Below are 26,536 nucleotides of genomic sequence, written 5' to 3' on the forward strand. Positions count from 1 at the left end.
TAAAAACCCAATTTCTGGAACATGTCCAAGCTCACTTGTGAATTTATGTTATGAAATTCGAAACTTTTAAATTTCATTTGAACGCCCACACGCGTTCATTCATGTCAGTCGTCACGCCAGACCAGTGTAAATGTAATTAGTTCTATGTAAATTAGTTATTTAAATGTAAATTAATTCTTCAGTGCTTGGTGTGTTCCTAGAAGCTAGCTACAGATTTAGTTTTTTTTTTTTTTTTTTTACTTGCTTACGTGGTCTGTTTCCTGTCTAACGTCACGTCTGTGGAAAGTCCCAAACTCTTCAAGTTATTTGACTTGTGTAATTTATCGTTAATGGCACACAGTGGTAACGTTATTAAAGCTTAGGGTTGGATTCCGCCAGTTATTGAACAGAAAGCCAGTATAAAACATCGTGCATTATTTAAGTTTGCTTCCGGGCTGTTATCGACTCATTATAGCTAGGTAAGTCACGATGTCTATTCTTATAACCAACACTGTTAGCCTAAAATTTATGTGCATTTGTATTTTATCCTTTATTTTTTAAAATCTACATTAACACTTTTTTTCTTTATAAGGTTCGGAAATTGAGCTGAATTTTAAAAATGTCAACTTTAATAAGCTTTTACCTTCGGCACCCCATACGAACATATCTGCAGTATGAACACGTTATATGCATAGGTATATAATGATATGTTTAAATAAACCGGTTCGCATATTTTGAGTATACATTTCTTATTACCCTCCACCGCCTACGTCAGCAGTGACATACTTTCGCGAGCCATTTTAACCAACTACTTGTCCATCAGCTATCTTTCAGTGCTTGATAGCTTTTTCGTCTAGTATAGCTCGCTTTTCGGCATGTTGGGGTGAGTCGGACGGTCCTGCTTATTAAGTAGTTTCGAACAGTTATACTTTGCTTTTGTTGTAATAGACTTTACAGTTACGTAACTTGAACTAACCCGCGAGTTAAAATAAAACGCTAAAATGGAGGCTATAGTGTAACGTTAGGCCTAACTAAATAGCCAGCTAGCTAGTTAGCCACCCAGCTGAGCATTCATATAATACTTTTATGAAAATTGCGCTTGGTTTTTATTATTTAGAGCTATAAAGTTAAGAAAACAACAAGCAAACAGTTTAGCTAGCAATCTAACTAGCTTCAGATCACGACAAATGTTAGTTAATCATGGGTGTAGTGCCTCCAATAATGGCTGATTGTGTCGCTAGTGATTGTAGCTGACCTAGCTATCTTATCACTTGTTCTACTTAAGTGCAATTACGGTAAACGATGGTAACGTGTGATTATGCTGATAAGCATTAATGCCTCATTAATCGGGTGCGAGGATGAGGTGTGACCGTTTCATTCGTTAGTGTATTTTACGTTCTTTATTTAGCTGCAACTTGGAGAACAAGTACGGGTGACGGGAAGGATGTGTAATATTTTTAATTATTATGGAATTACCATTTAGAAACTCAAAAAGATGCCCGGGTGGTCCTACGGTGGTTGCCCAAGTAATTTACATGCCTTTTGCTTAAAATGTTAAAATATGTTGGTAGAGGGATGTCCATAAAATATAAAATAGAACTGTAGTTTCCTTAGTTTGTAAAGGGAACCATAGATGATGACGCAAGTAGGTTTTGATGTATAGTTAATGATCTAAACTTCTAACATACGTTGTAAGAACTAAATGTATTATACTTATTACAATAACTGAACCCTGTATATTTGTATGTCGCCATTGTTAGCGTTGCTATGCATATTGACATGAAATGGGTGTAATGTACTTGTGTAGCATTTAATAGTCCAATGTTGCTCTCTTCTTTGAACGCAGTTGGTGATTTTATGGGTAGATATGCACACTCCAAAATACACACAAGCCATATATATTTAGGTCATATCTAATTAAAAGCTACCAGTTTGTAAATGTGACCTCTTTCTTTTACATTACAAATTGCCAATTTGTTTTTTAATGGTTTGTTATTCTGACCTTTGGATGTGTGCATGCGTGTGTGTTCACTGTGAATTCACCCTGCTGGAATAGACTCCATGGTATTTTGAAACAAAGAACAGGCAAGCCCATACCAATAGAGCTTTGTGTGTTCTCAGTCAGTGCCGATGGAAGTGCTATACAAGTTAAAACAGTTTATCCAACTGTCTTGACAATAAGAAAATTACAATAAAGGATTTTACAAAGTAGAAAATGTACACAAACAGTATAAAGTAACACTGCAGTAAAATATGTAAAGTGGAACAGATGATTTAAAAACAAGCGGGTAATAAGACAAAAGAAAATGTAATTTTTAGAGAAGTCTGTGCATGCTCTGGCCACTCAACTAAGATTTCAAGAGCAGCACCAAGATTCATGCCGGAGAATTTGTAAGCGCTATGGAAAAGTGCAGTCATCCCATAGAATGATGCAGAAATAACTCTCCTACATCTGTGTTTAAAGTCTGCATCACTAGTGTAGCCATATACTTACTGACACAGTTACCACACCAATATGCCGTTAGCTTGACGTCTGGACACACACATGCAGTCTGATTCCTTGTAATTGTAATTTTACACAGGATAAGAGGTCAAATATCCTCTTCTAAACCATTAGAGCTTCACCTAGGGCCCAGTCCACTCATTTCAGTAAAAACCATAACATCACAAGGTCTTCACTGGGGTCTTTAGGTAGTCGCCTCCTTTCGTCTGTTTTCCAATGACACTTCCGGAAGGCTCAACAGTAAATGTGTGGCATCTCCGTCCCCTCCAGGCTTACTTTTAAACCACCCATATACACCTCTTTATACCCACACTGGCCTCTCAGGTGTCCAAGGCTGTACTTAGCCCCACTGATGCCGTTAATTTGTGCTCAGTGCCACCAGTCTGTATGGGCTTTATGCACTACATCAACACAATGTTAATGTCTATATTTACCCACTGTGCTGCCCCCTCGTTGTCAGTCACTTCAAAACCTGTAAAATTCATATTGACCTCCTAGCAAATAAGGCTGTACCCAGCCCCACTGGCACCATTAATGTGTACTCAGTGCCACTGGTTCCATCTGGATTTACCATATAACACAGAGACATGACAACAGTCCACTCAATTTCAGAGTTCTCCATGTACCTGAAACAGAACTCCTTCATAGCTACCCTTAATTTATAGAATAAACAGAGTAAACCGCCACATTCCGCTTCAGTGTAATTAAAGGAATACAATGTGGGATCTGTAGTTTTTTAACCTACATCAGATAACAATTTCCAGTTTCCCACTTCAATGCATACTAATATCACCTATACTCACTTTCCAATACACTGCCCCTCCTTCACAAATCTAGCCACTTTATTTGTATAACTCCTAGACAAAGCCTTAACCTCTAAACACCTATTGAATAAACATGCTAATGAACTAAGCACATGATTCTTCATGTATATTGTCCCTGCAACAAACTAACCTTACATGCCAATAAAATATGCTTCATCATGCCAACCCTTGCCCATAATTTACAAATAGGATCTTCACCGACCCACTGTCCAAGGTTTTGCATGGTTGGAAGGACATCGTAAGTTGCTCCAAGCAGAAAGTTTGTGATTTTCATCCATTGATCACAACTCTTGCCAGGTGATTCCTTGCTTCTCTAGATTTTCCCAACTAAGCCATTGGCTTTGTTTGTGAGGCTTCCTCTTCCTGTTCATATATAAAACTAGTAATCATTCACCTTTCATGGAAAGAATTTAATAAGGCCATGTCACTAGATTCACCTGATTCAAGGCCTGCTCTTCTGCTTTGCACTTGGCAAACCACATCCCTATGTACTAATGCATTTTTGGCTATCTGCATCACCACCTGTGGATTCCACTTTCTCCTTGCATTTGTGACTGGTGCAGTGGATTTTATCACCACATACGTAGACCCCAACAAAAATAATCTAGCATCTTACCTCGGCACATTTTAAATTCCTCAACTAAACCTGTCAGTGGAAAGTCCAGCACCGCAATACTCCAACACTCTTGCATACCATGCCACAATACTTTAAACAATATGGTACCCCTAGCCACTTATAATCTTGTTCATAATCCTTTCCAGCCTCTCTACTTCGGTAATTGCCACCTCATATACTGTCAGTGGCCATTTAATACAAAGCAGCAAACCAAACTGGAGGCACCACAATTTGTTTATCTGGTAAACATGATTTCTTAATGCTATTAATAGCCTCCCTTCAACTTGCTCTTTATCATTTTATGAGCACACCTTTAGGTAGATGGTACAATCAACTGGTTTCACCAGTACAGAAGGTATCTTCAAGTGTGTCCACACTGTCCAAGTGTGGACAGTCACCTCCAAATATCTGATTTGACACATCTGATTTTCCTGCAGTCTGAACATAAAGCTTCCTGTGTAGCAAGTCATTAATCAGTTCTGTCATTCAAAAAATGACACATTTTCTCCTTTCTTGTATTATCCCCAGGTCTCTTCAACACTGAAGCAAAGGAATACGTCCTACCAAACCCAACCAAATCTTTCTGTTTAAGAGCATATTTTCATTTTATAATAATATTAAATCTTTTGTTATGGAACACTAAACACCAACCAGAGGGATGTCCAGCAGGGAGAAGGGCTTAGCACATCTAGGGAGTTGATTACCATTTAGTTGTGTTTAACTTGGATTAAGTATTGCCTTTAACACATCATGGCTTGTTTAAAGACTAGATTTTTCATGTATGGTTTTATCATATTTGTCAGTGATCCAGGCTGAATGCATATAGAGAACATGGGTCATCAAGGTTTTGTTTAATTTATGTTTATTCACATTCTGGTAGAGGTGTTCACTTTTTTCTGAGAGTTCCATTTTGTCTGCATCAGTTATGTTTTAGAAGGCATGTGGGCAGATTATACTTTTTCCATCAGGTAATGGCATTTGAATCTTTGGATTATTTGTTAGCGTTCACCTGCTTATGTTTTGTGTTTAACATGCATCATAAAAATAACTGTGTTAAATCAAAATGGGTTGTTTATCAGGCAAGAGAGTTAGAAAGCAGTTCTAGTGGTTACCATGTGGTGACTAGACTGATCTTGTGTGACTTTGGGTCACAAGTGTCTGTGGTTGCATAAGCTTTGGTCATTTCTTTTTTTTTTTCCTAGTCATCCTGAGTTTAGCATACTCACACAAGTTTTAGGCCCCAGATGTGCACTTCCAAGGCCTTTCTCCCTGAAGGACATCCCTCTTTTCTTTCTTACAATGGAAATCCTCCAGAATAGTTCTTTCCTAAGAGGTCTGTGCCGTAATAGTGCCCCAGCAGACCTACAGTATGATAACACAAGTGAACTTTTTCGCATTTCTACCTTTGCGAAGTTCCCCGCCACTGTGTCTGTGACAGAAAGAAGTCTTGCACGTGCAGGGTTTTATTACACTGGCATCGGTGATCGGGTTCAGTGTTTCCGCTGCAACGTGACTGCTGAGAATTGGCAGTCGGGGGAATGCCCAGCAGAGAGACACAAGCAGCTGTCTCCTACCTGCAGCTTTATTCAGAGCCTACCTTCTACAGCCAACCTACTGTCGTCCTCCCATTCAGCCTTCTCTCCCTTGCGCAATGTTGCTGTCCTGCAAATAAACGCTCCTGCTTCAGCTGTGGCAGGAACAGCAGCTGCCATTGCTTCAACTCCAGGTCAGACTGACGAGCAGGTTGGTTACTTCAACATGGGCTTCAGCAACCTTGCCCCCTCCAGCCCCCTCTCCTCTCGTGGGGTAGAGGATCTGTCCCATCAGCGACCTCCTGCCTGCCATAATCCCAGCATGCGTCGGGAGCAGGATCGTTTAGACACCTTTCAGAATTGGGCCCTCACTACAGTCACCCCTGCTGAGCTTGCAAAGGCTGGTTTCTATTATCTTGGCCAGGGGGACAGAGTGGCTTGCTTCAGCTGTGGAGGGCAGCTCAGCAACTGGGAGCCTGGAGATAGGGCAGTAACTGAACACCAGAGGCACTACCCAAACTGCCGCTTTGTTAGAGGTGACAGAGCAGATAATGTTTCTATTGCCATCGGTGGTGGACTGGCTAATGTGTCCAACCCTGCAATGCAACAGTGTGAAGAGAGGCTGCTTACATTTGTCAACTGGCCTGCAAGAATACCTGTCCGACCAGACCAACTAGCCAAAGCTGGCTTTTATTATGTTGGTGAGAATATTTATACAGCCGATGGAGTATTACAAGCTATTTTTAGGTGTTTTATATTATCTTAATTATGGGAGTATATTAATCTATAATCAAACTTTTGTATGTTTACTGGTAGGTCGCAATGATGATGTAAAGTGCTTTTGCTGTGATGGAGGACTCAGATGCTGGGAATCTGGTGATGATCCATGGGTAGAACATGCCAAATGGTTCCCGAGGTAAAAAAAAAAAAAAAGTTTAGTTGCCCAGTGTCAGTTTCTATTTCAAGTTAAATGTGGCTTTTCCTCCCCCTCATGTTTTGACATTGGTACAAAATGTTCTGCTATAGGTGTGAGTATCTTTTGCAAGAGAAGGGACAAGAGTTTGTCCATCAGATACAAGCAAGATTTCCAAGATTGTTTGAACAGGTGTGTGAAGAATAAAGTTTGAGATGATATTAAAAAAATGATTTAGCTTTTCTGTTTGGAAACAGCAAGAGGTCAATCTTAATGTTTTCCACAGCTGTTGAATAATGGAGATAACTCCTCAAGAGAATTTGTTGATCCACCTGGTGAGTAAAAGTAAAGTAGCATTATTGTATACTTTTTGTATACCAGAAATCTAATAATTCTATTGCATATCCTAATCATTTTTTATTTACATTGTGTAGTTGTACATTTGGGTCCAGGAGAAGAGCGTTCTGAAGATGCTGTAATGATGAACACACCTGTAGTGAAGTCGGCCTTAGAGATGGGTTTTGAACGCAGTTTAGTGAAGCAGACTGTTCAGAGTAAAATTCTCACCAGTGGAGAAAACTACAAGACCGTGCAGGAACTAGTGTGTGATCTTCTAAGTGCAGAGGATGAGAAAAGGGAGGAGGAGCGAGAACTTTTTGCAGAGGAAATGGCTTCAGGTATGTTTGAAGGTCATATATTAGTTCATTGGTGCAAATCCTGTGGACAGCTTATTGTATGTATCTCTCTCTGTAAAAGAAAGTAGGGAGTAGTGTCTGAGGTTTTGTGGAGTCCACACAGCTAATGACTTTTCTATTTGTTTCTAGATGGATTTACTTTTCTCAAAAAGCATCATGCTGCGTTGACGCAACGTTTGAAAAGTGTTCAGAGCCTAATGGACCATCTCCTGGAAGAGAATGTCATTTCACAGAAGGAATATGACACCATACGTAACTGCACTTCAGTCAAACAGCAAACTGGCCAACTTATCGATTTGGTCTTATCAAAAGGGAATGCAGCAGCAGAGGTCTTCCGCAACTGGATCAAAAAGAATGACGTGTACCTCTTAAGAGAGTTGATGGGTATTTACTGTTTCTAGTGTTGACACAAAATGTAATTTTTCAGTGTTCCATGTTGGTCCTTGTCTCTGTAAAACCTCTAGTCAATATGGGTGTTGCACCTAACTGGTAGGAACATGGGTGATCCCCTTAAAAGAATCAAAGTGATGCTCAAAGAATACATTGAAAAAGTATGCAGGGAGAATTCCACAACAAACTTGCATCAATACATAATCCTGACAATCCATTTATGTTCTTTTTAATGCAATTTCAGCCCAGGCAAATGAAGCTGCATCGCCGAGTCAAGATCTTTCAGGTATACTTAAGCACATGAGGTTTTGTTTTTTTGTTTTTCTTCAGTTTGTAGCCTTCACATGAAGGGAATCAGATACAGATCCTGCCCTGAAAGAGCATTAATTCTGTTATGGTTGAATACATTTTTCATTCTTGTTTTATAGACCTGCCCATGGAGGAACAGTTGAGGAGGCTTCAGGAGGAACGCACTTGCAAAGTATGCATGGATAAAGAGGTCAACATTGTCTTCATTCCATGTGGACACTTGGTGGTTTGCAAAGAATGTGCTCCTTCACTACGCAAGTGTCCAATATGTAGAGGTTTGGTGAAAGGCACTGTCCGCACCTTTTTGTCATAATGATAAATACCATACTGTTTGCGTGGCGTATTTAATTGCCCTCTTTAGGTTTTTCCTCAGTAACTAGAAAAGTTAAATTCAGTGTGAATATTAAAGAGTTTGATATTGACTGTTGCCTGTAGAGTCGTAACTTTAATGTAGTGTCAAATTGGGTGCATTTTCAAGTAGTGAAATGCCTTAGTAAAGCCCAATACATGTAACAGTTTATGATTATTAAAGTCCATGAAATTGTTCTAGCTTCCAGTAAAAATTGATTTACAACATTTGTTTACTTTTATAATACAGAAATACACCTGAGATTCATAATCACTTTGAAAAGTTCATGGAAACATTCAATTTGAGCTAAAAATGGCTGCTAATACTAATTTACTGTATTACAATAATTTACAGATTTTACACTTTAAAAATTTGGCCAAATACATTAGCTTTTATATATCCAAGTCTTGTAGATTTCCCCAGCTTGGACCCACTTTAACTTTTGCCTTGAGTTTCACATACAATTTCACTGCAGATTCCATTTCCCGCTTCACAATTTGTGCAACCTGTCAAACAGTAACAATTATACAACACTGAATTTTCTTCTATATAAAATACATTTATTTCACTTATCATTGTCTAAGATAGAGCTTATGTATTTTGTAATTCTAGGCATCAGCATCCATCCCTGTATGTCTACAGTATTCTAGTTCATTGGTATATTGGACTCTAACCTTGTGTACAGGTTAGGATGTATTCTGAGTAAATGACAGCACTTTTGTAAAACCCAAGTCTGCCATACCTGGATGACGTTCTTCTCTGCAACCTCATAAATAAGTTCATCGTGTAACTGAAGAACGAAGAAGGCTCCCCGGGAAGGCATGGCATGAGGCCTATATGAGCTGTTGTCTGCCATGAGAACAAACCAAAGAACTACTGACATACTGAAAAGAACACCTTAGCCTTAGCCTTGGAGAACAGGCTGGCTTACCTCTGCTGTTTAAATGATGCTGATGTGACGGTGGCACGTTTGGAAGAACGTCTTCCAATCTGCGCTGAATATTGACAGTGGCTAATTTAACAATGTCTGCAGCAGACCCCTGGACTGTTGTATTCACAGCCTGACGCTCTGCCTAAAACAGTTGGAGAGCTCTGCTTAGGAAAAGGCATTTAATATGCCTGTAAGGCTACCAATTCTACATATTCTGTATTCTGACTAATAAAAGAGCCTTACGTGAGACTTTATGTACATATTTGAGTCCTTGATCCCAGGGAGAAACCTTTTCCTACCCAGTAAAGTCTTCACAAAACCATTTTTGCTGCAGTTCTTCACTGTTTCTTGAAGAAATGCCTGTATGCCTTTCAGAAATAAGAAAAACTAATGATAAACACCTATTTATCTAAATTATAAAATTAGGTTTAAAGTCTGAGAGTGTAACTTACCTTTGTATCTGGATTTAAATGTTTCGATATAGCAGGCTGCATCATTTTCATCAATACTCATTTGTTCTCCTAGTGACTTTGCTCCCATGCCATATATTATTCCATAACAAATCTGTAGGAATAAGATGACAACTCAGTTTTGATAATGCTAATGAGTCCAAGTATCGCGCCATTACACAGCTGCATCTTACCTGTTTTGCCTGTTGTCTCGTGTGATCATCTACCGAGTCAGGGTCCACCATCTTCCACTCTGCAGCGATGCTTTTGAAAACATCTTCACCACTGTTGAGCACTTGAAGAAGCCGTCTATCACAAGACAAGTGAGCCAAGACACGTAGCTCGAGCTGGGAGTAGTCCGCAGCCAGAATTATTGCCCCTAGTAAAATAAGTGTACTGACTAGATCAATGTAGTTTGGCACATTATTTGCAGTACTCAAAGAAATAATCCCTTACCTGAAAAAGGAACAAAAGCATGTCTCATGCTGATGAAAAAAGGCATTCCCTTCTCTGGAAATGTGTCCGAATCGTTTACTTGTGATGCTACCTTATGTGACCTGTATATGTTGGTCCTTTTAAAAAATGGGTAAAAACGGGAAAAAAAAAGACATGACATGACATTATTTTACAAATGATGGAATACAAATTGTGTCATGAATATTGAGCCTCACCTTGTCTTGTTTGAGATACTGGTTGTGTTATTCAGTGAATGTTGGCTTTCTCCAATTATGGTTGGCATTTGGATTTCAAAGTCTTTTGGCACATTCTGAATATTGGGTTCAGTAAAGCTCACCCTTCCTAAACAAGACATACAGAAAAATATTAGATGGTCAGTTTGTAAAAATGGGGAGACATGGGTAAGATTTCTTTTACATTCAGAGAACCTATTTAAAGTATTTTGGGTAAAGTATTTTGTACCTGTAGCTGTGTGAGACTGAGACACTGGATGTATTCTGTCCATCTCTAAATTAGGGTGCCAGGTCTTCTCTCTTTGCAGAGGAAATACCACCTTGGTCAGAGCATTTGTAATCCTCCTCCATTCTAAGATGATTCCTGGTAACTCATGCAGTGGTGCGAGTTTTTCCAGTATGTCCTGGTGAAAATTGGGATACAAGTTTACTGTTTACCAATGATGTAAATTTTGTGAAAGGTAAATGTTTTATAATTACTAGAATTATCTGGCATGCCTTTAAGTTTTGAAATTAAATTTGCCTTAAAATAATTAGAAGAGGTCACAATATATATAGAATTTACCTTGGTAGTGCTAAATTGCTTAGAAAGTTTTATGTGGACACCTGCTCCAGCCCTTCTAGTGTAGCCCAAAGTCTTTTTATACTTTAGATAATTTAAATCACCATTGGGAGGGAGCTTTAGCTCAATAAAAAGTACCTGAAAATCATAAAGAAAATGAACCATTAAAATGCTGCCATTCAGAAAACAAAGGCTGTTTTTAGGGCTTTTCCAGACAGAGACATACCTCAGCAACATCCTCTGGGCTGGTCAGTGAGAAGCTGTGACCAGCTAGCTGGTAGGCCTGGGATTCCAGGTCGCTGAGCTTGGCTTGCATCACATGTTTCTGAGCTTCACATTCAGCCACACTAAATCCAAAACCGTTCAGCTCTAGCAGAGCTAAGCAATACTGAGAGGGCATTTCCACTCTCTGGAATACATCTGAATAAAAGAAGACCACAAAGCCCACATCACACAATGAGAAATTTCAAAGACCACCACCAACAATTTAATTTTGATAAGGCAAAATTCCCAGCACCTAAGAAATGATCTTGTTCCAGGAGAACATTAAGCTGCCTCATGACCCTAAAGACGAGAACAGATTCAATGGCTGCTCTGTAGCGTCCAGACTGACTGGAATCTCCACATATTGCCAGACTTTTCACACCCTGACCAGAGCTAATCCCATCCAACAAGAAGAGATCCTGAGGAATAAAGCTTGTCACCATGTTGTGAAGGGTGCGCTCCTTGGAGCCAGGATCCAGAAGCCAACAGGCAACCTAAAATTAATAGATTTTTGAGGTAAAAAAAAAAAAATTGACACGCAAAATATTGTTTGACAGGGACAGATAATTAGATTTGTTAATTATCTTACCTTAGGATCCTCAAATGTACCCGTTACTGGAAGTTCACATGCCAAAAGTAGAGTCTTGTACAGCTGAATAAAGTCATAAGCAACTATCACTCCATTGTTGCCAGAAGATGATCTTGCCAAACAGTTCTGAATTTCCTTCAATCTGTCCCCCACTGTCAGACTATCATCAAGGGGAGGTGGGGCTAAGCTTGCACTTATGGCTGTTTGATGAAGCATTTTTAGAGGGATTTAATATGTTTTGTGTTATTAACACAGGAAAAGCTATACTTTTAAACTGAAAGTTTACATTCATTACCTGTGTCCGTTAGCTCATTTTGCAGTGATACATAATAAGCATCTTTTCTTCCCCAGCATACAGAGATACCAGTTACAATCAGATTCTCATGGCCTTTTATGACAAACCCATCTTTTCTTTTGATTCTCATAGGAGTAGTTGCTTTAAACACAGGACAGAAAATATTAGCTTAAAGGATGAATGAGAAATATCAGTGTAAATATTCATCAACAGGTTGAATTTTATTACAGATTACCTTTTTTGAATTTGCTCCCTAAAGTAGGTTCAGGTTGCCCTGTATCACCTATCTTCTCACAAGCAACTGCAAGAGAAAATCTGTTCTTGGTCTTCCACTCATTTAGAAATGTTTCAAAAAGCTTTTTATCACTCGCTACATCAATTATGGAGAAGGACTCCGGACTACTAGAGTTGGAACCCAGGGGAGAGGTATCATGAGAAAGTTGCGGTAAACAGTCATCATCAGTGATTGATGAGGCCTTGAGCTCCAAACAAGGATCCTGATCATTCTTTGTAACAGAACTTGCATGCAAATTCAGTGTACACTTTAGGCCACTTCTGGGATTTGGAGGTGTCTGTATATCTGAAGTTGTCATTTTGAATCTGGGTGTGTCAGGTTCACATACAGGTATTGGAGGAATAAGGTGACCGCTTACTGAATTTGGCTTGATGACATGGAAATTCTCTGATCTCAGTCCACTTTGATTTGCATGCTCCAACTCACTGTTTGTGTTAGTTATTGCCATGTTAACTTTCTTCACTTCAACCGAAGGCACCTTATCTGGGACGTTTGCACCTAATTGTTCATGAGGCTCATGGAATGCTGAAAAGTGTTCCGTCCACTTATCAAACATATCTTGCATTTCACTGATATTAAATGAACAATCAGCAGTTTCTACATGAGTTGCATTACTTTGGGACTTTTGTAACTCTGACACAGCATCATCTGTGTAAGAGGGCTTTTCTTCATCACTTAATTTTGGTCTGCCACACGCCTTGAAACCCCTGTTTAGTTTCTCCAGATGGTGCTCCCCAATGAGTAACGAATCTCCCCATTCCGACAGGTTGAAGGAAGACTCACCCCACTGAACAGCTTCATGATCCTCCAATTGAATGTCATCTCTAATCTCCCCAGTTTTTTTAGTGGACAGGACATGTGGAGTAGTACAAGCATCCAGAGCTTGTTCTTGCTCTACCTCTTCAGCTCTTTCTGCTTCCTCTTCCATGGCCTCCAAAATGGAACTGTCATACAGACTATCAAAGAGAAAACTGCTGCTCCTGTTGGGGCTATTGTCCACATTTTCATCCATTTCTGTTGTCACACTGGTAAATTTGTCCTTTTCAGACTGAGGTTCATGCTGTTTTAATTCCATTTCCCAAGATTCTCTTTCAGGCACATTATTAGTCAAATTAAGAATATTCTCCATTTGGCTATCTGTCAGTGAAATGTTATACTTGGGTATAGCTGCATTTACTGGCAGATTATTGTATTGTTTGTTTGGATCATCTTTGGAAAAGACAGATGTGCCCTCATTATAGTCTTTCTTACCATTTTCATCTTCAGGCATCTTCTGTAAGATTTGATTTTTATTTTCAGGTGGAGAGTTTTGGTTGGACTTGTTCAGATTTTCTGTGCCAACTAAGTCAGTCTTCTTAATTGTCTGAATAACATTTAGATTGTCATTATGATGAAGCAGTTTGTCATCTTGTAGCAATATTCTTTCAGTTTGTGTATCAAGCTGAAAACTATCACCAAATGCTTCCAATTCACCTGTGTACAAGTCAGGAGAGTTGCAATTTTCCTGCTGATTCTGTATTATATTAGTTGTAACTTCAGAATTTGCTTTTGAGCTCAACAAAAATCCCACTGGCATATTTTGATTTTCATGTTGTTTTGATATATTTCCCTGAGTAAGCTTCCTGTAACAGCCCTCGTCTCTGTAGTTCCCCTTTTTAGTTTCAACTTCTTTAAGTATCATCTTGTTGAGATCATCTGAACCATGATTAACATTTTTTAATTCAGAGCACTTTTCCCCATCACCTGTGGGAAAACACCCATGACTCGCTAACATTGACGTGTGTTCAACATTAAACGGAACATATGATGCCATTTTTGTCTCATAGTCTTTAGGTAATTCTGGGATTTTTTTTATGTTTACCTCGCTCTGATTATTTTTCAGTGAAATTCCATCAAAAGCAGGTGACGCAGTTTTGAGAGCCACTGCAGCTGTTGAACATGCTTCTTCTGTTTCAATGACTGTGCGTACAGAACCAATATTTTCAATCATTTCATCATCCACCCTTCTACGTTTAGACCGTGGACGTATAAAATTACATTCACTATGTAAAGGAGACACTCTTTGTACATCAGAATCATGTCTACAGCGCCTCTGAGAAGATTTTGCTGTGAAGGCTGATGCCGACTCAGTTGTTTTGCAGCCCTTGTGACCTGCTATATCTTTAACATTTATAGATTTGAGAACTTTATGTAATGCACAAGAATACTGCTCATTGTTTGCAGTGCAGATAGATGTCATAACTGCTTGACTTGTAGCAGATTCCCTAATCGGATCGGTCATAACTGCAAACAGAGAGTCTTTCAGACTTGCAGGGGAATGCCTTGTCTTTGTAGGACATTGAGTGTGGTCAGAGACAGAGTTTTGATCCTTTACTAATATCTGATGACTTTCTACAGTCTTACTCAATCTCTCTTCTCCATCAAAAATAGTGTTTTTCTTCTCAGATAAATCTTCAGTTTGTAGAGCCACTGGAATTTGTAAACTGCAATCCTGTGACTCTTGATATGATAATTCGTCAGAAGAAGTTGCTCTGACCTCAGCCAGGGAAATATTGGGATTCCACTCCACACCCAGATGGGCCAGGTCCTGCCTGAGGAGGAGCCTGGCCTCTGACACAATCTGCTGTGCAGCCTCACTCTCAGTCAGAGCCTTCTTCCCACTGACCCAGATACAGTGCATGCTCCTGCGCTCCTGTGCTTCCTCTTCACTCTCATCCACAGCCTGTCTAGAACTGTCATTGGAAGGTGTGCAATAGATGAGTAAGGAAACAAGTCATCATTTATCTTTCAAATAATATGACAACATTTTAAAAGGACTGCAAAATAAGAATACAGATTTAACTACAGATAATGGACCAAAGAAACTGAAAGTGATACCTTTTGAAAGGAATGGCTTTCCTCAGGGCCTTCTCTACATCAGTGACATTTGCCCTTGCTACCTCTGCCACAGTGACAAACCCTGCACTGTACAGTGCACGTGCTCTTTGGGCATTCAGAAGAGAGATCCGCACCAGGTCACAGAGCTCTCGCTGCACTCCAAAACTCAGCCGACTTTGGAAGTGAGACAGCAATAGCTCGAGGTTGTGCCATCCGAGTCGATTACAGAAGACTGTAACCATACCTGCAGTTCAATCTTATGTTAATGTAAAACACAACATTATATGGCAGAGTAGATACAAGGCCTGTTGTTCTCCATACCATCATATCTTCATTCTGCCTTTGTACAGTTATAAAGTTAAACATTTGTTTAAGTAAAGAAGCACACAAACCTGCATAGGTAGAAGCTGACTGCTGAAGTGACTGCAACTGTCCTCGGCTGCAACCATACTTTTTTGCAACTAAACCGAGGGGTTCCTCAGAGACCAGATCAAAAAGCACAAGTGTTGAGAAAAAACTACAAGACACAGTATAATAGGAGTCAATAACTACCTTACTTTTTCTTTGGAATTAAAATATAATCTTATCCAGTAATTGTTTTCCCATATTTTCTCCATGATAGAGAATAAAAAATAGTTTATTAAATTCATTTTTGAAATGTACTAAACTGATGAAATCTGTGTCCAGAATCTGAAAGTAAACATTCTTTATCTTGAAAATGTAACTATGCTAAAATCATTCAAGATCATTGTATCAAAGATATGGATCTTTCAAATGTTTTTTGTAGAAAACAAATGTTAGTTTACCGTTTGTGAATGGCCATCTGTCTGCGCTGCTTTTCAGTTTTAGCAATTAATTTTCCACTGACAGATCGTGCCAGAAAACCTTCCTGGATGCCCACTATTTCTGCAACTCGCTTCATTGCGGAAGGTAGTTGCTCCCACAAACAGAAAAACTGGTACCAATCTATTGTTGTCCAGTCAACATAAACTGGTGTTATCTGGTATAAATTAAAAATACAAAATTAACTTTTGAAGTTATAGAAATTAGTATAGTTAAATTACTTTAATGGCGTACAGAACAAGCAATTTATATACCTGGTAAAGAATATGGAGATCATTTTCCAGGACAAATACTTTCATTGCTCGTTGTAAGTCAGCAAAGATCCCAAGGGCCTCTGGTGGGGATAGGGATGATGACAGAGTGGCTGAGCCCAGATGAGTGGGGCAGTATCTCTCCACTGCAAGATATCAGCAGTCAATAAACACTGACACACATGACACACAAAATCAGTGAAAACCTTTCTGTAACTTGTATCTCCTCACCATTGCCTTCCTTCTGCATATGAATGAACTCATTGTCCATCAGCCAGTCTATGCAGCCCTCAATGGCACCACCACTAAGAACAGCTCCAGGCAACTCACCACCTTGATCAGGCTGTTCAGATGCCAAACCAGCTGCCAACAGTGTGCAGGATGCATAAGTCCTCACCTCCTCTGGTGTGCTTGCAACTCCACTAACTATAATCTTGTAGTGTAAGAGAAAAGAGGCTTACAAAGTTTAATATGTGAAGACATGTAGTGCGCAATACTAGGATCATTATGTGAGTGAGCATGACACTGTGATACACACCTCCAGGATGGCTCTGAGCATGCTAGTAGTGACACCCTCCCCCTCCCTTTTCATGAGGCAGCTGCTGATGGGTTTAAGAGAGCCCTGGATCACACTGACCCCTTTCATACGCTCGGACTCCTTGCACACAAGCACACTCTCACCTAGGACAACATGCACAGGCATCAATGTCAAGCATGGACCACTGCCAAAAGTTTAAAATATACAAAGACTGATTTTTGAGTAGGGTTTTTTGATTCTATCATTTTTAAATCTTGAAATAAAATGTAAGGATATTTTTAAAGGAAAAATGAAAACACACCACATACCAACAGTGTCCACTCCTTTACGGCCCGCTCGACCCACCATCTGTTTGTAGGTCAGTATGTCCAACAGATGTCCGTTGAATACTGGTGTTCTGATAATCACCCGTCGGGCAGGTAGGTTTACACCAGAGGACAAAGTGGAAGTGGCAACCAGGACCCTGATGTAGCCATGACGAAAAGCACCTTCCAGGATATCGCGCTCATCAAATGTCAAACCTTAAACAAGATGGTAGACTCTTATGACTATGCCAAATGATCTTACACAGACATTGTTCTTAAGGCAGGGGCCAATGATGAAATTGTATTTATTTACATATTCAGTACCCATAAAGGCTGGAGTCATAAATCTTTATATGCCCATTGAAGAGCTTGTAAGGAATTTCCAAGAAGCACTTACGAGGACAAAAACATTCAAATCGTGATAATTATAATGTAATTATATAATAAATCTATATTTAAAACACCAGATACCTGCATGATGGAATGCCACTCCCCAGAGAACAGTACGGTGTAGAACCTGGTCAAGGCCTGCAGGAGTACGTTTCAGTTGAGCCACCACATCTTGGAGACCTTCTTGGTTCAGAGACACAGGCTGGACTCCAGAGTATGACTGTTTCACTGCAAAAAGATAAATATTTTCAGCAGTAACACCATCTAAATGGTTACTTGGCTGCAATTAACACAAATCTGTGCATCTACACTTAATTGTTGGAATAGCTGGAAAGATGTAATTCAATAAGTGATGAACATGTCAGTTAAGAAACCTTGGTAATGAAGGTTGTAAAACTCCCTGGCAATACTGTCTGCCAGCTTTTCGCACCAGCTCTTAGAAGGGCAGAAGAGCAGCACAGAGTGACCAGCCTGCACAGTCTCAAAGCAGAGACTCAGTATATGATCATCATCACCCTGCAGAAAGAATAACATATTTCCATTGCTGTCTTCTAAAGAGGTATAGCTATATTGCCATCTATCAATATGTATGTTTTCAGTGCTGTGTTAAATTCTTTCCTTGATGGGTAGAGTGGGTGTGAATGGTCTGACATGATTCATGGAACCGTCATATATTTTATGGCCAATCTTAACCCACTCCATCAGTGGCACTGGACGGTAGTCTGTATGGTACAGCTCAGCACTCAGCCAGCGGGCAAGGAGGTCCAGGTTTGGCAATGTGGCACTCATTCCAACAATCTGTACACCTTCAGCAGAACTCTTATCAGTGCACCTAGAGAGGGGAAGTGGATTATGTATTGACAAGAGAAGTAGTTTACTATTCAATACTGTTTACATTACTATAACTTTAGTGAAGATATCTCCAACATTGGTTCTCCAGGACCAATCTCCTGTTAATTTAACCCCAAATCATTCAGTAACACAAGATGCTTCAGAATCAAGTATATAAAAGGACAGGTATTGCAAGAAAAATGGGGATATCTGTCTCAGAACATCATTTTGACATACTTCTCTGCTGATTTTCTGGCAATGTATTGGATCTTGGTTAGCAAGAGCTCCAACAAGTATCCACGACCAGAGTCCCCCACCATGTGTAGCTCATCTACAACAACAGTCCCTAGGCGGGGGTGGGGGAAGGGGAGAAAGACACACAGAATCAGATCTCCTTTGAGCATGTGCAACAGTTAACCTTACAGTTAGAGATATAAGCAACTTACAATGTTTATGTGTAACACAATTACCTAGCAAATCTATCTTGTCCTCTTCAATAAGTCTGTTAATGAGTCCATTGGCTTTTTCTATTGTACATACAGCCACATCCAGTGCAGAGAAGCCACCAGCTGCTGAGGTGCTCCCCATGTATCCTTCAACTCGGATCCCTGCCTCTTGAAATACATTCTGGACACAAGTACATCTGCACACTAGAATAATTCCTTTCTAAGACTTCCAGAATTGCAAAATCTCTAGAGAAAATCTGATATAATGAACACCATTATTAAGAACAAAGCCACACTAAGATATTCTCAAAGCATAGGTGTGTGTAATGTAAAATGAAAAATGTAAACCAACCTGTAGATAAAACATTTTCTCTCTTGCCACAGAAACAAACGGAAGAATGAATATGGCCTTACGTCTAGTCTCCAAGACCCTTTTTAAGATTAATAACTCAGAAACCAGTGTTTTCCCAGCACTGGTTGGAGCTAAAAATAAAAAGATGATTTTCCATCTGTTGTCATTTAAACTGTAACATAGCAGGCATACATTACTTATTTTAACTGGTATACTACAAATATGTTATTTCCTACTTCAGGATTAAGAATAAGGTCATGCAATGGGTAAGCAGAGAAACTTCAAACATATTGCAAGGGTTTTAATGGAGACACTGTATCATCAACACTGCCTCATTAACCGGGAAGGGGTATACATAGCATGTACTTGTATTTCTAAGCACAAAAGGCTTTGTTAGGTAGAAGGATATCACAATAGTCATAGCACATTATGGGCAATATAACCAGTGGGTAAATGGTCAGTGTTTCAGATCTTAGGTGCAATGCTGAAATTTATCCCAGTGTTCCCCATATACAATGAATAACTGTTAAAACCTGCAGTTGCTCTTTCCCCTTTTAAATTTTTATGTACAGACATTTTGATGACTTATGGAATGAAAAAACTTTGTCAATAAAAAACATTGCTGCCTAAAGGAGAACAGGTTTAGTTACCTGAGTACACCAGATTCTTGCCCTCCAGCACTTTACCCAAGGTGAGGCATTCTGCCTGCCACTCAAACATCTGCTTAACACCCAGACTCTGGTACTTCTCTAGCACTGGCTTTGGAAGACCCCAGCTAGAAAGCAAAAGCTTGTCTCTTTGATCAGCAGGAACAGCCATGTGGACATTTTGTGCTGTTTTAGGAAAACAGAAGTGAATTGTTGCCACAGAAATATTTAGCATTGTATTTTTACTACTTGTACTAATAAGTGCCTGGTTTATTAAGTATATTGTAGTTAGCACGCTATTGTAAGCATCAGAGTGTGCATTAAAATAAAATTCAGTGTCCATATTATATAATCCTTGACCATCACGGATGATCATCACAGTGGGAGAACCAGGCCCAGATCAATAAGCAAGTATTCAGAACCCTGGTTTAATTTCACAGCATTTTTCACCAAAAAACGACCAGCTAGAGTTAACTTTCACTGTGCACTGTAGATTCATATACTTATTTGAATATTCTATGAACTTTGGAACCCTACCTGCATCCCCCTGTGAGCCACTCAGTATGCTCAGTTCCAGACCAGGTGGAGGAGTGAGCACAGAGATGGACATATTTGCATAGGTTGGTTTCTGCTGCAGCACATCACACCCTTTTTTGGCAGCAGCCATACATGTTGGACTAAAGAGAATGTAACCCTTTGTGTTATTCATAGGACCATCAGGGCTGTTTTCTGACTGAACTCCTCTGGACTTGAGCGTTGGCCCATCATTTGAGACTAATGTTTTTCTTGTGCAAGTGGCTGCCCACTGAGGTGAACAGCTTTCTGCTCGTTTCTCAAGTCTCGACTCATACACATGTGTTTGCTGTCTTGTACCACTGCTTTTGGTTTCACTGAACAGCAACCTCTGCGCAAGGTCCTTCCAGTCCTTCGTTATTTTTCCGCACGTTTTGGCTCCTCCACATTCCAGTAATGGTGATGCTGGCCGTGCATTTGATTTCCTGATATTTGCTGCACTTTGCAATTGCAGTTCACAATGATCATTTTCAGTAATATCACAAAGCTGACCTCTTTTCTCTGGTAAACATGATTCTGCTACCATCTGTTTCACAGATGCATATCTATGAGTAACGTATGTTTCTTTCATCAGTTTGGACTCAGGCACATTTAGGGCTTGTAAATTCTCCTCATCTTGTGCTGAGGTTGAATCCACAGGCAAGCACTGCTTCTTCTGTCTTTGCTAAAAACATAAGGGATTATTTTAGAACAGGAGAGCAAAATGGAACTCTAATAGATTTCCTGATTAAACATTTATACTTTACCATACTAGAAGCTTTGCCACAGATTACCTTCTTTTGTACTTCAGCTTCAGAAGGCTGTACCTGATGGAGGCGATTTGACTGCCTTGGTGTAGGTTTCTCATCTTCAGACAATATGTCAGAATTAGACCAGAGTTAAAAACAAAACAAAACAGCAATGACTTTGTGCCATTAAATAGTCTTTGTGATCCTATTAGAATCATTTGGAAGAGGTGAATTATTGTCAGTGTCATCATATTGTATGCTATTCATTTCCAATGTTTTGAACACTGCAAGTTTCTTTCATTTAATAATTTCCATTAGAATATTTTTATGTCTTACTTTTCTTACCCATTTCTCTTAATATCAGGAGGTTGTCCAAAACAGATGATCTTTGTTCCTGGACAATTCATCACACCTACTTGTAACTAAAAGTGATTTTTCAGTGGCTGAAATAGCCAACTGCGTTCAAGGTTAGGGATTTGTGTTTATAACTTCACCTTGTTAGCTAGCACACATTTTATGAACGGGTGATCTTTGCAAGAGATCAAAGTTCCAAATAAAGATATATGAACCATTCTGCAACTCAAACCTTTGCTAGATTTTCCCTCTTTATAACCCAGTTAGCTAGGTTAGCTAACTGAACAGTTAATAGATTTTTGTTTAAATAAGTCTATAAATCAAGTTTTTAAAAAGTTTACACACCTAAGATTACATATCCAACTAAACATCCGGTTGTTCACAAACCCAAAACGAATTTGTGAAAACTGAAAACAGTTGCTAAACATTACCCGCACATAAAACAAAACAAACTCTCATGTTAAAAAGCCCGCAGTGTTTCTTATTATTTGTCCGGGTCGATACAATACGTTCTACTTGAAGGGTTCCAGTTGTGAGTCCCGCGCACCTTCCCCAGGACCAAGATGTTAGCTAGCATGTTAGCTATTACAACCAATAAGGCGGAACGATATTTCTGTATATAACCATTTTAATGAACTTCACTCAACTTTTTTTCCTGGCGATGAATGAAGGGATTTAGAGAGCGTACTGCTCTCAGCGCAATGTTAACTTGAACTAAGCGGAAACTAATGAACTAAGCTACACACATATTTACATATTCTGATCATTGTAACAAATCACCATGAACCTAATAAAATTCATAATCGACAGCATTACCATTTAGCTATGTGTTCAGTAATACTAAAATACTTTGTTAGCTTCTCTTTTTTGTCCTTTTCATTTTTGTTCGACAGATGGCGATAAAGCCTTTTGCGGCTCTAATCTCCACAAGGTGTACGAAGTAAATATCCTAATGAAGCGCGGGGAAATTGGTGCCATTAAGCGTTTTGTTTTTGTGCTCATTTTTTGGGTTATTTTGAATAATAGCATTTTCAAGTTATGTCATAATCTATTTTCTTAATGTTTAGATTTCATTAATCGCTATGTTTTAGTGGTATATGTAAAAACCGAGTATAAGTTATGCTAAATCGGTGCTAAGAGACGAATCGCCTGCTGGTTCGCTGACGTTATAGGCTCAGTTTGTTGTATTAGCTAAGTTAGCTTGATTTCGAGATGTTTCTCTATTAATTGGAATTTTCCAGAGCGTAAATGACCAGTAAACGAGTTCTCCTCAGCTGCACCGTTATATCTCTCCAGGATACTCGTTTTCTGTATCCATGCTGTAACTTTTGTCTGTCCAGATTAATAGAGGAGTGTGATTTAAGGTACGTGGTTATTTTGAAAGTAAAGTAACTTTACGCTTATTTACATAAACGTGGAAGATAATTCTCAGAAACAATTCATTTTAGAAAGAAGGAAAAAATCCCTTTATCCCCTGAGTTACGAGTGTTATAATTTTAGACATATTTTAGCCAATCTTTAAGGTTGTATTTGCCAATTTATTGCAGTGCAACAGCACACTATCTTATGTTTTCGCATACGGTCACAATGCGCAGCGAAAATGAACAACCCACAAAGGCAAGATGTACAACGTAGCTAGCCGCACAGTAACATACTAGAAAAATGTGTGCTCATCATTAGCCTTTCATTTTTCACACGTTTTACCCAATGTCGGATGTAAATTACACCATACTGGTCCTTACGTAAATAAAAATTGATTACAAAGGAACTATTCTGAAATCAAACAAATACACACACGTACACAAGTGTGTGTGTGTCTATATTGGACATTCTCCTGCCACCACAAATGTTAACCCTTGGTGGCCATACCCTACTTCTGTCCTTTCTGAAATCATGTCTGTAAAGTCATGTTTATTGAATACAATTCTATACCAATATATACTTGCATGAATACAGATTGTGTAATATGTAATGTATTTTCATTTGCAATTAGGTTTAATATATGACTCTTACCTACTTCCCTTAGGCAGTACAGGTGGCAATGAATAGTGCACTAGTAACAACAAATGGACCTGTCTCTTTTCTACAGTTCAACATTACTTAGTTTTAGCAATATTAATTGTGATTAGTTTTTAATGCAATATCCAAGTTAAAATGTAAATAACAGACAAAGAACAACAAAAATATATCAGCAGCACTGTGCCTTATATATTGTATGACCACTCAGTGAAACCAATGGTTATCCTCACCATTTTCAGTTTTATGAACAGCCTTCTTGAGCATGGGATTTTCACTTCGGTTTTTTGGGGGGGTTTTTTCCAACAGAAAACAGGTTTAGAGTCCTGAGTGCCAATGTTACCTCTCATCTTGCCCTCCAGCCAGAGCTGTTTGCAAGACTCTTTAGGTTTACCGTTATTATTTATGACTGGACCTTCTACATCAAATCAGGGCTCTTTGCTATTTGGTATTGTCAACGACCAGGCGAAAAAAGTCTAGATAAAGAGGAACATAACTTGTATGTTCTCTTACAGGAGCAGATGCCCAAAATGTGGCTTGAGATATGATATACAAAATGTGGACTACAGATACAGGCTGTCACTTAAGGTGTCTCGAGACAAAAACATATTTGGTTTGACAGTTTTTGGAGGTTGTCTGAATTCCTTTTTTGGTATTACTGCTGGTGATTTGCAGAGGTATGGTATGCTTTCTGTCATTAAAAATAGAAGGTATATACGTCTACTACATGAATTCTACTTTCTGGATACTAAGAACTTATATGATATGGCTTTATAGATTTGTTTGTTCAGAAAGACAAGGCCTTCAAAGCGTACAGCATCTACTAACAAAAGCAGTGGAAGATTGCTTTATAGGAAAATGTTTTGTTTTTGGATTTAAGGTATGCCTTTAACTTTTTATGAATTTTATATGCTGCATTGGATAACTGTTTTGCTCACTTTCTTGTATTTCTGTTTTACAGGCTTCTGGTCTTGATAGCGTCTTATTTCATGAACACACTTCTTCACAAGGTTTCAGTACTGAATCTGCACAGTTTGTGGCTTGTCAGATAATTTCGCCAAATGGAGATTTTCTGGGTATCACTGTTTTTGCTTACTTGCAAAGGCTCCTGGAGGCTTGTTGCTTCCCACACCCTTCTGTATCCACCAAAGCTGTTTGTCAGTTGCAGCAGAAAGATTCACTGGTGAGCAGCTTTGAGCACACTCCTCCTTTATGTTCAGAAACAAGCTGTTCAGGATTAACACTTTCATGTCTATGGCAACCAACAACAGACTTGGTCTTATCCTTCTCTCCAGAAAAAACAAGTGGGCATTCTTTACAACAGCTCTCTATAGATGGAGTCCATAATGAGCTGTCTTGCCTTGTAGATCAGGTGAAAAGTGATTATGGTGTATGGTATACAGCATTTTGCACTTTCAAACAATGTGAATCAAGTGTGGAACAAAACAGCCGTTCTGCTTCAGTTAATTCCTTATCCACCATGTTGTCAATGGCTGACAAATCTGATTCATTTGCAGCACAAACTAGTTTAGTTGTACGTGATACCTTAAAACCCACAACCACCATGTCCTGTGGTCTTGAGTCTGAAAGACCTCCCTGGATATCAGAAATGTTATCTGGTAGAGAGTGCAGTGCATCTTTTTTTGGAAAGTCACTTTTTAATTACTCAGTTCAAAATGGAAGTATTGATTTGGGTTTTGATGCTCCTCTGTCAGAAACATTGAGAGGATTTGTCAACAGAGAGTCACAAATTTCAAAGGAAGTTAACATGAAGGTACTTGGATCTGCAAGCAAGTGTAGTACACTTGAAAGAGATTGGATCTTGCCCCAAAAGACTAATTGTGTTTTGCTTGAAGATCACATGGTTTTGGGTTGTTCATCAGACATTCAGGCATTGTGCTCTTATCAATCAGCTCTCACCCCATTGCACAATATCTCCAACATAATCAAAGCAAAAGGCAATGAAAAGTCACTAAAAAGAAAGCACGCAAAGAGAAAAGTACTCTCTAGTTCTAAACGTATCCTTCATACTCTAAAAGTATCGCAGGTCCCTAAGGACTATAGTGTGCTCTCATGTGGCACAAACTCAAAAGTAAATAACTTAACAAAGAACTCAGTCAGTACAATTTGTTGGTTACCAAATGGCCAAAGTGGATACTGTTTTGAGGACATCATGCAAGTAGATCATGCAGTGTGCCCTGAAATGCAAAGTCAAGACATCGAAAAACAAATCACTTTTGGTGAACACAAAGATGAATACAATTGCTCAGCAGACCTGTTTTACCAAAACGACACTGACACAAATGCTCCAGATGTCACTGAGAGGTCTGACTGTGATCCAGAAATAAAGAAATGCCATATCTTGGACATCAGTGTTTCTGGACCTGAGGTTTTGAGCTCCTTCCATTTTGAACCTTCTCTGCAATCAACCCCTAGAGCTTATCCATATAATAAGTGCTCATATGCTCAGAGCTGTGAGTCTAGCAAAAAAGACTCAGTCTTGCAATGTTCTAAGAAACTAATGACAAGAACTAGTGTCAGAGTTATGAGAAACCACAGTGATATCAGACATGGATCTAAGGCAGGAAAAACAGAATTGAGTCAAACTCAGAGTTCTGATTTTTCTTTTAAAAATCATGAAGCTTCAACAAGTGATTCTGAGGTGGAAAGGAACACAGAACATGAGCTTGAAGACTCCGTTTTACACAGCAACATTAACGAGTGGTCCAGAGATCTTTTTGCATATTCCTTTTAAATAATAGTTAAATAAGATGAAAATATTTTGTACATTTTACTAATTGTAATTTCAACTGTGCATGTGTCTCGTTTGTTAGGAGTGTAATGGGATATTAATAAAATGTATGTATTTTTCCGGAAAGAAACCTAATTCTTTTATTGATATAAATAAAGACTCCTGGGATATGTCTCGCAGACATGCAACTTGTAGGATTGCGTCATCAGTTAAGTGTTTTGTTTTGGGGTTGTTTGTCTAGGATTTTAACTGCTATTTCTTTAATTTTTAGACCAACACTTGGGCATAAAACATGGATTCATGTTTAAAGCTAATCACGAGGGAAACGTATTTGTAATGTATTTTTTTTGTTTTAGCCCATACAAATGCAATAAAATATTGTTCAGTGGAGGAATTACCACTTGTACTTGGGTCTAACCAGCGGTCACTGAAAACAGTAAAGTTTAGCT

At 39.0% G+C, this 26,536-nt stretch overlaps 3 protein-coding genes across 4 annotated transcripts; 2 read left to right on the top strand and 1 right to left on the bottom strand.

Annotated features, from left to right (window-relative positions):
• The first annotated feature begins 277 nt into the window (after positions 1–277).
• birc2 (baculoviral IAP repeat containing 2) lies at positions 278–9,363 on the top strand. 2 transcript variants are annotated; one of them, XM_035526918.2, is made up of 9 exons: positions 278–458; positions 4,451–6,155; positions 6,271–6,370; positions 6,481–6,559; positions 6,654–6,702; positions 6,802–7,044; positions 7,192–7,446; positions 7,697–7,738; positions 7,881–9,363. In XM_035526918.2, the coding sequence occupies exons 2-9, from the start codon at positions 5,222–5,224 to the stop codon at positions 8,072–8,074; spliced, it is 1,896 nt and encodes a 631-aa protein (XP_035382811.2). In that variant the 5' UTR covers positions 278–458; positions 4,451–5,221; the 3' UTR covers positions 8,075–9,363. The 2 variants fall into 2 exon arrangements, with proteins under 2 accessions (XP_035382811.2, XP_035382810.2); XM_035526917.2 differs by lacking the exon at positions 278–458 and adding an exon at positions 753–862.
• Positions 8,185–21,811, bottom strand: polq (polymerase (DNA directed), theta). Its single transcript, XM_081718900.1, has 32 exons — positions 21,311–21,811; positions 21,011–21,084; positions 20,202–20,901; positions 19,668–19,850; positions 19,018–19,148; positions 18,690–18,846; positions 18,457–18,565; positions 18,006–18,220; positions 17,763–17,903; positions 17,470–17,616; positions 17,002–17,214; positions 16,694–16,836; positions 16,387–16,588; positions 16,159–16,301; positions 15,868–16,061; positions 15,454–15,578; positions 15,062–15,305; positions 12,125–14,916; positions 11,890–12,030; positions 11,595–11,794; positions 11,259–11,499; positions 10,968–11,161; positions 10,745–10,879; positions 10,409–10,583; positions 10,162–10,288; positions 9,947–10,062; positions 9,685–9,869; positions 9,494–9,605; positions 9,285–9,409; positions 9,042–9,183; positions 8,853–8,959; positions 8,185–8,616 (listed from the first exon to the last, which is right to left on the bottom strand). The coding sequence occupies exons 1-32, from the start codon at positions 21,312–21,314 to the stop codon at positions 8,503–8,505; spliced, it is 8,031 nt and encodes a 2,676-aa protein (XP_081575026.1). The 5' UTR covers positions 21,315–21,811; the 3' UTR covers positions 8,185–8,502.
• A 454-nt stretch (positions 21,812–22,265) lies between these two features.
• Positions 22,266–26,470, top strand: ddias (DNA damage-induced apoptosis suppressor). Its single transcript, XM_081720290.1, has 4 exons — positions 22,266–22,683; positions 23,851–24,012; positions 24,113–24,215; positions 24,297–26,470. The coding sequence occupies exons 1-4, from the start codon at positions 22,568–22,570 to the stop codon at positions 26,088–26,090; spliced, it is 2,175 nt and encodes a 724-aa protein (XP_081576416.1). The 5' UTR covers positions 22,266–22,567; the 3' UTR covers positions 26,091–26,470.
• The last annotated feature ends 66 nt before the right edge of the window (positions 26,471–26,536 follow it).

This window comes from Electrophorus electricus, chromosome 8, assembly GCF_041902795.1.
Source record: "Electrophorus electricus isolate QZ-2024a chromosome 8, ASM4190279v1, whole genome shotgun sequence".
NCBI lineage: Eukaryota > Metazoa > Chordata > Actinopteri > Gymnotiformes > Gymnotidae > Electrophorus > Electrophorus electricus.

Coding starts and splice junctions, on each gene's coding strand:
- birc2 (XM_035526918.2), top strand. CDS start 5,222: ATGGAAATCCTCCAGAATAGTTCTTTCCTAAGAGGTCTGTGCCGTAAT. Junction 6,156..6,270: donor AGCTGGCTTTTATTATGTTG/GTGAGAATATTT, acceptor GTTTACTGGTAG/GTCGCAATGATGATGTAAAG. Junction 6,560..6,653: donor TTCCAAGATTGTTTGAACAG/GTGTGTGAAGAA, acceptor TGTTTTCCACAG/CTGTTGAATAATGGAGATAA.
- polq (XM_081718900.1), bottom strand. Junction 18,847..19,017: donor AGAAAATGTTTTATCTACAG/GTTGGTTTACAT, acceptor ACTTGTGTCCAG/AATGTATTTCAAGAGGCAGG. Junction 8,960..9,041: donor GCATCATTTAAACAGCAGAG/GTAAGCCAGCCT, acceptor TTCTCATGGCAG/ACAACAGCTCATATAGGCCT.
- ddias (XM_081720290.1), top strand. CDS start 22,568: ATGACCAGTAAACGAGTTCTCCTCAGCTGCACCGTTATATCTCTCCAG. Junction 22,684..23,850: donor ATAGAGGAGTGTGATTTAAG/GTACGTGGTTAT, acceptor GTTCTCTTACAG/GAGCAGATGCCCAAAATGTG. Junction 24,216..24,296: donor GTTTTGTTTTTGGATTTAAG/GTATGCCTTTAA, acceptor TCTGTTTTACAG/GCTTCTGGTCTTGATAGCGT.